Source organism: Populus trichocarpa, chromosome 15 (assembly GCF_000002775.5).
Source record: "Populus trichocarpa isolate Nisqually-1 chromosome 15, P.trichocarpa_v4.1, whole genome shotgun sequence".
Taxonomy (NCBI): Eukaryota; Viridiplantae; Streptophyta; class Magnoliopsida; order Malpighiales; family Salicaceae; genus Populus; species Populus trichocarpa.
Genome location: NC_037299.2, coordinates 662854 through 674944, shown reverse-complemented (window position 1 = coordinate 674944; position 12091 = coordinate 662854). Strand labels below are relative to the sequence as shown.

The 12091-nt window shown below is 35.5% G+C and overlaps 2 protein-coding genes and 1 pseudogene across 3 annotated transcripts; 1 reads left to right on the top strand and 2 right to left on the bottom strand.

The window, feature by feature from the left end:
- Positions 1–1502: 1502 nt before the first annotated feature.
- Positions 1503–3959, bottom strand: LOC7464532 (uncharacterized). 2 transcript variants are annotated; one of them, XM_024585981.2, is made up of 6 exons: positions 3279–3959; positions 3012–3114; positions 2852–2917; positions 2506–2670; positions 2297–2393; positions 1503–1765 (listed from the first exon to the last, which is right to left on the bottom strand). In XM_024585981.2, exons 1-6 carry the CDS (start codon positions 3772–3774, stop codon positions 1643–1645), a joined length of 1050 nt encoding a protein of 349 aa, XP_024441749.1. In that variant the 5' UTR covers positions 3775–3959; the 3' UTR covers positions 1503–1642. The 2 variants fall into 2 exon arrangements, with proteins under 2 accessions (XP_024441749.1, XP_002321392.1); XM_002321356.4 differs by having other exon boundaries at positions 2506–2664; positions 3279–3958.
- Positions 3960–4167: 208 nt separating this feature from the next.
- On the top strand, positions 4168–5651 carry LOC112324364 (heat shock 70 kDa protein BIP2-like; annotated as a pseudogene).
- A 561-nt stretch (positions 5652–6212) lies between these two features.
- LOC7475172 (acyl-CoA-binding domain-containing protein 1) lies at positions 6213–11106 on the bottom strand. Its single transcript, XM_002321355.4, has 6 exons — positions 10360–11106; positions 9641–9746; positions 9427–9527; positions 8051–8142; positions 7244–7341; positions 6213–6741 (listed from the first exon to the last, which is right to left on the bottom strand). The coding sequence occupies exons 1-6, from the start codon at positions 10863–10865 to the stop codon at positions 6571–6573; spliced, it is 1074 nt and encodes a 357-aa protein (XP_002321391.2). The 5' UTR covers positions 10866–11106; the 3' UTR covers positions 6213–6570.
- Positions 11107–12091: the final 985 nt, after the last annotated feature.

Genomic DNA, 12091 nt, shown 5'->3' with positions numbered 1-12091 from the left:
TTTCAAAGAAAAAAAATCAGAATATCAACGGTCCAATAAATCACTTTTTTTTTTTTTTTAATTCAATGGATGCCAATCAACATGACAAAGACAGGAGAGATTTTCGAGCCATGGCCATGACCCTATCCTTAATATTTTCTAATTTGTTGTTTGTATTGATGAACAAAATCGATAGACTTTCTAATTTTGGACAGAGGAAGGAGATGAGAGTTCCTTCCCTTGCTAATTGAGCTATCGGGAATAATTATAAATCACGTCGTTTTGGATGAAATTTTTTTTTTAAAAAAAATATTAAAATAATATAATTTTAAATAAAAATTATTTTAAATTGACAAGATCTTATCCAAATTTTTTTTATTAACCAGGTTATAAGATAATTTATCAAATTATTTAGATTTAAACGAATCAATATTCAAAATAATTTAATATAAAATTCAGTTTAGATTAAATTATGAATTAACATATAAAAGATAGATTGATTTGGTCATGCCAAAAAAATACCTCAAATAAGCTTTGATTATGCGGTGGCCAAAATATATATATATATATATAGAGAGAGAGGGGTACAATCTTTTTTTTTTTTTGTTTTTGTTGTTGTTGATTGTAGTGTGGGTATTCAGACTAGTTTACGTGTATCTCAACTAATCCTCCGAGATCTTGAAGTTAACGACTATATAAGTATTCAGTAACTCTGAAGTGTTAGAGAATAATATAAATCATATCCTGGGACCTCATCTAAAAACTTAAGTTATTGGGTTGAGTTGGTTCTTTGACATGGTATCAGGGCCTTGATGCCCAAGCGATCACGAGTTCAAATCTCATCATCCTCATTTATTTGATAAAAATTAAACACAAGGTAAAATGGGTATGTGCAAGTTTCAACCCCAAAGAGCTTTCACTTGAGAGGGTGTGTTAAAGAATAATATAAATCATATCCTGGGACCTTACCTAATAACTTAAGCTATTGGGTTGAGATAGTTCTTTGACATGAAACTTATAGCACTCGAACTGGTAATTTTTAAAAAACAAATTTAGAATCTAATCAATTAAGTTATACCTTTCAATTTTATATGTAGGTACAATCTTTTTTTTTTTTTTTAGTTTAACGTGGGTGTCCGGGCCAGCTTGCGCGCACCTCGACTAATCCCATGGGCCCTGAAGTTAACGACCATATAAGCCTCCAGTGACCATCATATAAGCAATCACAGGGTTTGAATCTGAGACCACAAAGAGAGGAAATCTCTTGGTCCCAAGCTCTTGATTGGGCAAAAGGTAGTATCAATAATAACATGAATTTAACGACAACTGCGAAATGAAAACAAAGAAATTCTCTAGCCTTATGCACAAGTTTCGTTCGAGGAAAAGAATGAATAAATCTTTTTGTTGGTAATAACTTATTTTTCTTTGCCTCTAGATCGATGCACCATGCTATATATATAGACTTGCTAGACAGCATCGAAGAGGATATGCTACTGGGCAGCCATGCGAGCTTTTGCAAAGAATTGAAAAATCACCACATATCAGATTTCAATTGCTCTTCGAAAGCATAAAACTTTACATGGTGGTATCGAGTAACAAAAGAAGAGAAAACTTTCCATGGCGACCGAGCTGCTACTTAACATCTAATGGATGATAGAAACATTTACAGTTCTTCATGGAACTCATCGTCATAATCTTCATCGTCTTGGAAAAATGTCCCATAGAATGTATATTCATGATTCAGCATTTCATCTATAGATAAATAACCATCTCCATTCTCATCAGTCTGGATCATGAAACAAAAGCATCAATTAGAAATTGTTGTGTACATTTTCATGAAAAAATAAAAAAACATGAAGGAATAAAGAAAAACCAAAACTCATCGAACCACCTAATCCAAATGAGACTTCTTTTTTATATATGAAAGCTAGCCATCTTAAAATTCAGCTCACCTTAGTAGATCAACCTAGTGACTCATTGATCTGGGAGCTAGTCCGATCAAATTTCTTGTCAAGTTAAATAGAAGTTGACCGATCAAACCTGATCAATTCGTGACTCATTTGACATAGTTAAACTATAAGTGATACCATACTAGACTTTTTCTAAAAGTCAAGAAAAAGCAAATACAATGTGTTTTCAACTTAAAAAAAAAAAAAACAATCTTAAAATAATATTATTTTAAATTAATCCGGGTTGATGCTTGCTTATCAAATTTATTATTGAATCGGGTTGAATTTTATAACTATAATTAAAACAACAAAAAGAAAGGGGATTATAGGAATATAAATTTAAAAGATCTTCATACTAGCAAGCATACCTCATGAATCAAGTAGCTGGTGTAATGCTTAGCATACGATAGTTCTCCAGGCTTGAGGTACGGGATCATGGGTATTAGCTCCTCCTCCGACAAAAAACTGAAAACAGTACGACATTAATGTGAGGTTACATTAGCCGATCGACATGAATATTGATTAATGAAGAAAGGAAAGGGGAAATGTTCTTAGGCCAAGAGATGAATTGACAGACTTGTCTTTGTTCACATCAAGCTCAAGAAATTTCTCTTCTGCAGTGCCAACTCTAGCTACATTAGGTTCAAATTCTGCGTAGCTCTTGTAATTACCATCATAAGCGTACATAGAGAACTCTGCTAAGTTGAGTTTCCCGTCACGATCATCATCCATCCGCCTGCATCTTCAAAGAAAGATATCCGTTATATATATATATATATCAGCATAATTAAATTAAATTTTGAAGAGGTTGGTCTGGTAGTTGAAGAAAGAAGCACGTATCATCATGGAATTACTTACCAGCCCAGCAAGCAATTAAGAAACTATTAATAAGAAGAATTAAGAAAATTATAGAATCAACTTACTTGAGTTTCTCTCTCAAAATCCATTTTTGGATATCTTTATTGTTACTATCTTCGGGATGCAAGAAGCTGCATAACCAGAATGATTTCTGTTTATAAGATTTCATGAACAATGTCAACCTCCAAATCTGGTAACCCTAAACAAAAATAAAAAATATTTTACTTGTTAAACTCATCGAAATCTAGGGTTCCATTTCGATCAACGTCTGCATTCCTAAATTGTTGCATCCACCATCCAGCTTCACCATGCCCCATTTCATTTCTCTCTATCAAACACAAGGTGGCACACAGCACAATCAAAAACATTCATTCACGCATAATCAGCATGCAAAACCCAATTAACCACAATAGTTATATATAATTTTTTTTTAAAAAAAACAATTCCATGTATCAAGAATTGATTATGAACATGTAGACGAAAATCTTTCACCTATATCTTCATTGGAAAATTGAGGCAAATATTCCTTGAAATTAATTGCTCCATCTCCATCCTTGTCCCGAGATTGGATTTCTCTCTGTGTCCTATAAGCTAAGCGTTCTCTAGCTTGCTCAACATTCCATGCCTCTAGCTCCTCGAAGCTGATCAACCCATCTCTAGGTTTCTTGTCTAACAATGGGAATAAAACAAGTAACCTTAAGGTAATGTTTAACCTTCCATCATCACTTAGATACTCATCAGCATCCTCAACCTCTTTGGCATAGCCATTGTTTTCCAAATTTATCGCACCACCCTCGCCGGTGTAACCTTTTTCCTCGGCTAATCTCTGCATTTTTACGACTAATGGATCAAAATCTGGCATTGAAAATTTGGAACCAAGACGGCGGTTGAGGCCAGGAGTGGTACGACCGTGGTTGTTGATGGGAGAAAAGGTCATGAAGACAATAAAGGCTATGGTTATGAGGACATAAACCACCACCCTTCCCATCTTGAAGCAGCAGAGGAGCTAGTTGTTAAGTCAAACCAGAGAAGATTATTGCATAAACAGGCAAAGAGAGAAAGGGTGCTGATTTTTTTTCTTTTTCTTTTTTTGCTCTCATATTTTCTATGGCTTCTCTATTTGGAGGGAAAAACAGTTATTAACGGTTGGTTTGGAATAAATTTGTTATGTTCTGATTTCTGTGTAACATTTTTCTTGCCTCCAAAATAACTTGAAACAATTAAGAAGGTTATTATTCTATAAAAAATTGTGGAATCCCAATCACCAAAAAGCAATATTTTGTACATGGGCATGTTTCTCTTACCAGCTAGACAAATTAACAGCTAGACAAATTTCAACAATTTAAACGGATTTAAAATATATATTTATATTTTTTGGAATATGTTAATTACGGATAGTTGTAATTTGTAAGTTAATTGATTGCCCAAATTTGTGTGGTTTTAGCTAGCTTAGCCCATAAAATTATTTTCCATACCAAATGATTTGACAGAGAACTCCATTCATCTTAATAACTGGTAGATTTGTGCTCAATAAGGTTAGCCAAGCAGCTGTTAATCCTTAGAGGACCATCTTTAATGTCAAAAGACTTACAGGAAGAGTGTACGAACTCCCTCCCTCCCTCTCATAATTCTTTTGTATTCTTGTTTATGTGTGTGATGACTGTTGTGTGTGATTGAAATTATAATCTGTGTTTGTATGTGTAGTTTTGGTGACATAGAGGTTCGAAAGGACATGGAGCTTTTTCCATACAAAATTGTGAACAGGGACGGAAAGCCTTACATGGAAGCCAAGATTGAGGATGAGTAGACCAGGGTTTTCAGTCCTGAGGAGATTAGTGCCATGGTTCTTACAATGAAGAAGGAGACAGCCGAGGCATTCTTTTGAAAGAAAATCAAGGATGCTCTTGTAACTATTCCAGGTAAAGTAATCATGTTTTTCAATTCGAGGGAAATTTGATTTGGGATTGATATATAGTATGGTTGAAGATTGAATTTAGTGATCTTTTTTTTAACCCTGCAGCTTATTTCAGTGATGCCCACAGGCAGGCAACGAGGGATGCTGGTGTTATTGCCGGTTTGAACGTTGTGAGGAATATTATTAGTGAACCAAGAGCCGCTGCCATAGCCTGTGGATTGGACAAGAAGGGTGGTGAAAGGAACATTCTTGACATTGGTGGTGCACATTCGATGTCAGTATCTTGACCATTGATTATGGCGTTTTTGAAGTTCTTGCCACCAATGGAGATGCTCATCTGGGAGATGAGGATTTCGATCAGAGAATCATGAGTAATTTATCAAGTTGATCAAGAAGAAGCATGAAAAGGACATCAGCAAGGATAACAGATCTCTTGGAAAGCTAGGGAGAGAATGTGAGCGCGTCAAGAGAGCTTTGAGTAGCTAGCACGACGGTATCGATTCCTCTGAACCACTTGCCAGAGCTAGGTTCGAAGAGTTGAGCAGAGACCTATTGAGAAAGACCATGGAACCAGTTAAGAAGTCCATGGAAGATGCTGGATTGGACAGGAGCCAGAGTGATGAAATTGTTATTGTTGGTGGAAGCACTAGAATTCCAAAGATTCAACAGCTTCGACGGAGAGGATCCCAACAAGGGTGTAAACCCTGATGAGGCTGTTTCTTATGGTACTTCTGTTGGATGCGGCACCACTTACTCTTGGTCTCCGAAGAGGATTTCTCTCGACAGAAAGGCCCTCGAGTGGTTGGATGGCAACCAAAACGCCGAGAAAGAGGATTGTGAGGAAAAGCTGAAGGAGGTGGAAGCTGTATGCAACCTCATATTCACTTCTGTTTATCAGACATCTGGTGGAGCCCCTGGAGGTGCAGCAGGTGGAGAAAGGTGAGGACGAATCTAACGATGTTCTTTAATTTTTTTTTCTTTCTGATACTTCATCGCCAAAATAAACTGTCAGAACCCTCACCACTTATTTCTATAATTAGGTAGATTTGATCTTCCCAGTGTTATTGCAAGATTCAACTCTTTCGTTGTTTCAAGAATCAACTTCTTTCGTTGTTGAAGAGTCTGCAATTAAGGATAGCCCTTCTGGCTAAGCGGGAAGCAGTACTTCCCCTGAAATACTAGACTTGAAATTCAATTCCATGCTTGACGAGATATTTGGTTTGAACAAGGAATCAACATCGCCAATTACACAACCAGTAGACTTCTAGCTTAGCATTACTCGTTATATCTCAGGGTATGATGACTTGGCTGACTTTGATTTAGAATAACCATTAAACATTATGATGAACAGAGACAGATTTTAAACTGATAAAACATTTTCTTTCTTTATTATGGAAAATAACAAGGCAGTCAATTTTACAAAGAAAACATTGCCGCCATTTCATGTCTTTGTGCCTTTATGGCGAGAAACCCAATCCGTTTTACAATTCAGGGAAAATCACAAGCATATATACAAAATGGTTCCATCTGTGTGTGATACACAGAACTCGGCAGACATACTAGGATAAAAAAAACATGATGAGGTTTACAACCGAACTATAAACCGATAATGTAATGGCGAAGAGGCATAGCATATCGCGTGCCATTTAACGACCCTCTAAACTCAACCTTCATGTTTTTTACATAAACTACGTCTAGGGAAGAGAAAAGTAAACATGAGGGGCCATGGCAGAGAATATGATGTCATCAGTAAATTTGTTGCTAAGATGAACAAAGTTCAAAGGTTATATGTAGTCATATACATCTGCGGGGAATTTGTCAAGAAGACTAACTGGGACGAACCACAAAATAAACAGGCAGCCGGTCAGTCTAAGCTGCGGGGCGTTGCAGGCAAGGCCAATCTGACTCACAGAGATCATGGGCGGACTGCCCATCATTGTCCTTCGCATCTGTATCTGCATTTTGCTTCACAAGATATTCAGCAATTGCTTCTCTCTCACAGACAGCAGCATAATGCAACGGGGTTTGGCCTTCATTATCCTGCCATTAAAAAAAATTGAACCATTAGCAATTATCAGAATAGCAACAAAACAAAAGGAAGAAAGAAGGAAAGAATCTGCTTGGCAGCTCGCCATAAAACATAAGGCAAATTTTAAAAACAAGTTTACAAAGGCCGTATTCTCCCAAAGAACCTATGGCACCAAATAACTTTTCTTTTCTTTTCAATTTTTTTTTTTTTTTTGTGCAGAGGGAGAGAAATCACGGCGGACTCTCTCTCATATTAACCGCCTGAAAATGGGACCTAAAATCAACAAACACGAGAGAATGTGGGAAATGAACAATCATTTTCAAGACCCCAATAAGGAATGCTCATTTCTAATCTTGAGATAGAAACTTCAGAAATTAAAGCAAAACATAAAGGGACATTTATGACATTAATTACTTCAAAACTACAAGTACTTTGATCTGAAAGATATTTAGAAAGTAATAGTACCAGAGAATTGAAGACACCTCAAAAGAGATGCCTAAAACATCTATTTACCTTTGCATTTATGTCTGCATTCTTTCCAACAAGCACCTCGGCAATATTAAGATGACCACGATCTACCGCCCAATGCAAAGGAGTCCGACCCTCACTATCTACAATAATCACAAATGTTTAGAAGGAGCTAATCATCTCTAAAGCCCCTAGGTTCACATGAAGGTCAACACTAAGCTAAGAAACTTTGTCCAAATCCATGCTTTTGATGCACAAGTACAGCACAGGAAACACAACGAGAGACATAAAATATGGAAGTACACTGTTCATAATACTAAAAAATCAGCTGAAGCAAGATAAAACATTCTTCATCAAGTCCTCCAATAAAAAGCATATATGACAAGTCAGAGCATCCTTCAACATTGCAGATAGGTCTCAATAAGTTTGATTCCCAAAAAAGCTTGATGGATTTTCATAAGTGCAAGACATCTCATTGGTTTGAGGAAAAGAATAAGCAACACGCAAAACAGGGAAATGAGTAGAAAAGGATGCCAATGTGCATGTTCTAACACATGATATAGTTCCAAGTATGGTAAAGCATTGCCTAAACTACTCAATTTGCATATGATTGCATCATTGCATGGCGCCTGGTATTGCTGATGCTCTGGCAAGTATAAGCTCAATAATGACTCATTAAATTGGACAAGCATGCTCGAAGGCTATATTCAGCAACAGCTCAATTTGCATATACATGTAGCACCCAAGCAATCAAGGTGACAGCTTTAGGCATGGCACCAATATAATATCATTCACTTATTTCAGTGTCAAAACACGTGACTGGGGAAAAGAGCAGACAATGGAGAAACAAACCTTTCAAGTTCACAGAAACACCACCATCAATGCATTTGATCAAATTATTCACTTCTCCTTCTCTGGCAAACGCATGAATGGCATCCATTTTCCTGAAAACCAGGAATAACAGACCATTAAGCTTGTTTTGGGTGGGTCTATGATTAACATTTAGAAAGATACCCTTGATGAGGGTACCAAAAACATGTTCACTAAATAGCATCTACATATTTAACTTATTGTTGACATTATTCAAGCAGACATAGACTTCATCATGGAAAATGTCTCGATAAGAAAATGTGGTATTTTTTTCAATTAAACGTTGGGCAATGGACTTGGCACTTATTTATGGCATAAAGTCCATGAAAACTGCAAACCTGTAAAATGGAGCATAAATCCCTTTTCTTTTATGCTCAAGTGATAGAAAACATTTTATTAACATTCCTATTCATTCGATGAAATCAAATAAGACATTTTGCTTGCATATTATGGATAACAATAGCACGAATGCACCAGGATTTTAGTATCAGAATCAATAAACTGAGATAATAAAAAAAATATTGTGGATTCTAAATTTGCTTAGAAAAGAATTTTGACCCTGCCACATGGGAAAGGGAGACCTGCAAATGTCTTTCACCAGATGTGTGGTTGTGGGAATGTACTTTAGAGTTTATCCATTGCAAATTTTCAAGCACCGATCAAATAAAAAGCTCATTAAAATCAATCCCAAGCAGGACAAGTTCAACCCAGATCTAATAAATTTATGCATATCCTCAAGCAGGTAGCTAATAAGTCAAGCATTGGCCAAATATGGCTCATTGTAACAAAATTACCTAGCTTTAAAATCATATTAACACATGAACTAGAATTATAAAAGAATTCCAATCCCATTGCTGAAAAACAGCATTTCTGTCAACCATTTCCTAAATTAGACATCAGGGGATTCAGAACAACTGGATGCAGCACTAGAGTGCTCCCACTCCACACTAAAGCAAAGACTCCTGCACCTCACTTTCAGTAGCACCATCTATTAGACATTTATAATTTCCTCCAAAACAGTCTCTCATCGCAATGTATGGTACCATTATAAATCAGAGTAGCTAACTAGGTGTGAATACAGTTGACAATGTGTACTTGAAACAAAAAAATTCTCAAGGAAACCTGATCAACATTTTACCAGATATTCCACCAAGACTCGCAAACAGGAAAAATGCCATGCCATGAGATTAGAGCCAAAGAAACATGAACTTTTCTATACTTTCTACATGCATGCTAGCATACAATCACATGAAGGTCCTGGATACCACTCTTGGAAAGGAGCTACTTGAGTGATCATATGAAGACCTAAAGGTCCGCAGATTAAGTAGGCCTTCCACATAGAAGTTAAAAAACCTTACAACTCTGTTCCTGATTCCTCCTCATAGACGAAAGTGCTGAAAACCGGTCCCATTGGTCCTTTGCCATCCTTGCTCGGTCCAACGCCATCTCTGTCTTTGCTCTTGTATCATCATTACAAGTATAAAATAACAAGGATAAGTCAAATGAAAGAAAGTACATTAACAGGACAGGGCAAAGAAAAGGAAAAGATTAAATAAGAAGACTAAACCTCACCATAGCTGAACCAGAAGCCCAGGTAGGATACAGCTCTGTAATAATATCAATGTACTTCTGCATAGCATCTTCTGGTGGCATAGCACCCAATTTCTGCCATGCTTGCCTGGTATAAATCACCCAAAGATTCAAAATCAATCAGCCACCATACCTTCAGATAAAAAACACAATATTCACCCCCATCAACTATGCTGTAGGAACTGACATACCCGGTTAATAAACAAACAAACAATAACCATAATCAACTAAAAATATCTTCCAAAGAACCACCAACACATAGCTATCCTTTCAAGTAAATATCTCAAGAGTGCTGCGTTATCATTAGAAAAACCTTGAAGCAAATCTACCTCATTTCAAATACTTGAATTTCACCTATTTTCATCACAAATTCCAGTCACACCCTACTAAATACACAAACAAACCCATCCATCATCCATCCAGTTTAAAATACCCATTTGAATCCCCTTAAAAAAACAAACACATAAATAAACAAGCCCACATGCTTACCAAAATCCAACCCACCCACATTACAAGCAAATTACATAAAAAATTAACTTCCTTAGCTGTTTCTTGCCTCCAGTATTAACTTAACCTCCTAATTTAACCACATTCAAACCCTAAATTACAATTCCGATTAATCCATCATCATTTCACCAACTTATTACTTTAAAAAAAAAAACACAAAATGAAAACCCACTAAACATAATTCGAAAAATTACCATTTGGCACGGGCAGTCATTTTGAGAGCAGAAGGAGGCGCGCTAGTACAAGGACCTTCAGTAGCAATCTTATAATACCCATAAAGCTGCAACTGTAAATCACTCGATACCTTCAACGAAACCCGATCCGCCGCAGCTGCAGCCACAAATGCCGTAGCTGCACTAAACATTTCATCCAATTCCGTACTCTCCACACCTTCCCAATCATCATCATCATCATCACCATCACCACCACCATCACCGTCACTCCCTGATACGCTCTCGTTTCGCACACTGCCTTGTTCTGCAACCACCGAATCTACGTCACCATGAGAGTGCTGGTAATGATGGACTGCGGGGGCGGGGGCTGGGGCGGGGGCGGGGTCGTTCGATTGGGGTTTTGGGTTTCGGGTGATATGGAGATTGTCGTTTTGGAAAGAAACGACGATGGAAATGAGTTTGGCGAGGAGGTATGAGAAGAGAAGACCTATGAAGATTGATTGGAGAAGGTGTTGCCAATCTGCCATTGAAATTAGACGATAATTAAAAAACCCTAACCCTAGAATTGATCATCAATCAGCAGGTGAACAGAACATCCCCACGCACAGCTGTATGTATGTACCACATGCGAAACCTCAAACAACGTTGTGAGGGAACATGCGCGCGCAGCTGTAAAACAAGACAACGCAAAAACAAACACTCACTGCATCGTGCACAGCGCTGCTCAAACCTTTCTTTCTTTTTTATCGAACTTTATTTTTTCTTGATTTTTTTCCTACAAGGTATCAAATCTTTATTTTTTTTCTTCTTTATTTACAAATTCCTAAAATAAATTAATCATTGATTTCATGAAATATAATTTAAATTTGCAATTAGAAAAAATCTAAAGAATAATAATTAAAATAAACAGGAAAAAAAAACAAATAGTCTTTTTTTCATACATAAATTTTATTTTGTTATTTAAAGTTTATATTTACGCAATATTTGATTTATGTTGTTTTTGGAATTTTATGTTTCAATACCCAATTGTTTATAATTAAATTTATTTTTAAATAAATTTATTAAAATAATATTAATGAGATGTATTTTTTCTTTTTATTTCAAATTATTAATATTATTTTGGTTATTTATTTTGGTTACTTCCAGTTTTGTGAGATAAATCATATAGCTGTAAAAATATGTTTTCTGTTTATATATATATTAGTTACTTCCAATTTTTTTTCATTCTCATTCTTATTTTTTTATTGGTTCTCTTTACTTTTTATTTAATAATTATAATTTAATTTTGTAAAATTAACTCTCAACAAATAATAAAATGATATTTAAAATTATGAACATACAAAGCAATACAAGATGGAATAAATATTTTTATAAAACAATAAAAATACAACATATAATAGACACCATCTATTGTGAGTATTTTAATGTCCTAATATTTTTCACATGTTACTCGTTGCACACTAAAATCAAGTTTTTTTTGTTTAATTAAAACATTTTTAAAATTAAAGACATGGATGTATAGTTATAGAGTTTAGGTTACTCCAATATTCCACATTATGATATTAATAGATATTTTTTAAAAAAATTAAATAACCACCAAGCTCTAAATACAGTATAAAGACATTAAAAAATAAAATGCCAACAATTTTTTTAAAAAATATAACATGCTAACGACATGATTATGAAATGATAATTTCATAACTACTAAATTAACACAAGATTAGACAATAATTCAAAGAAATTGGTTAAATAA

Excerpts from the sequence above, each read along its gene's own strand:
- LOC7464532 (XM_024585981.2), bottom strand. The coding sequence starts at position 3,774 with ATGGGAAGGGTGGTGGTTTATGTCCTCATAACCATAGCCTTTATTGTC. Across the intron at positions 2,918-3,011 it reads GATTTCGATGAGTTTAACAA|CTTCTTGCATCCCGAAGATA; the intron begins GTAAAATATTTT and ends CTGGTTATGCAG. Across the intron at positions 2,671-2,851 it reads ATTTTGAGAGAGAAACTCAA|ATGCAGGCGGATGGATGATG; the intron begins GTAAGTTGATTC and ends CTTTCTTTGAAG.
- LOC7475172 (XM_002321355.4), bottom strand. The coding sequence starts at position 10,865 with ATGGCAGATTGGCAACACCTTCTCCAATCAATCTTCATAGGTCTTCTC. Across the intron at positions 8,143-9,426 it reads GAGGAATCAGGAACAGAGTT|GAAAATGGATGCCATTCATG; the intron begins GTAAGGTTTTTT and ends CCTGGTTTTCAG. Across the intron at positions 6,742-7,243 it reads ATGCAGACATAAATGCAAAG|GATAATGAAGGCCAAACCCC; the intron begins GTAAATAGATGT and ends TTTTAATGGCAG.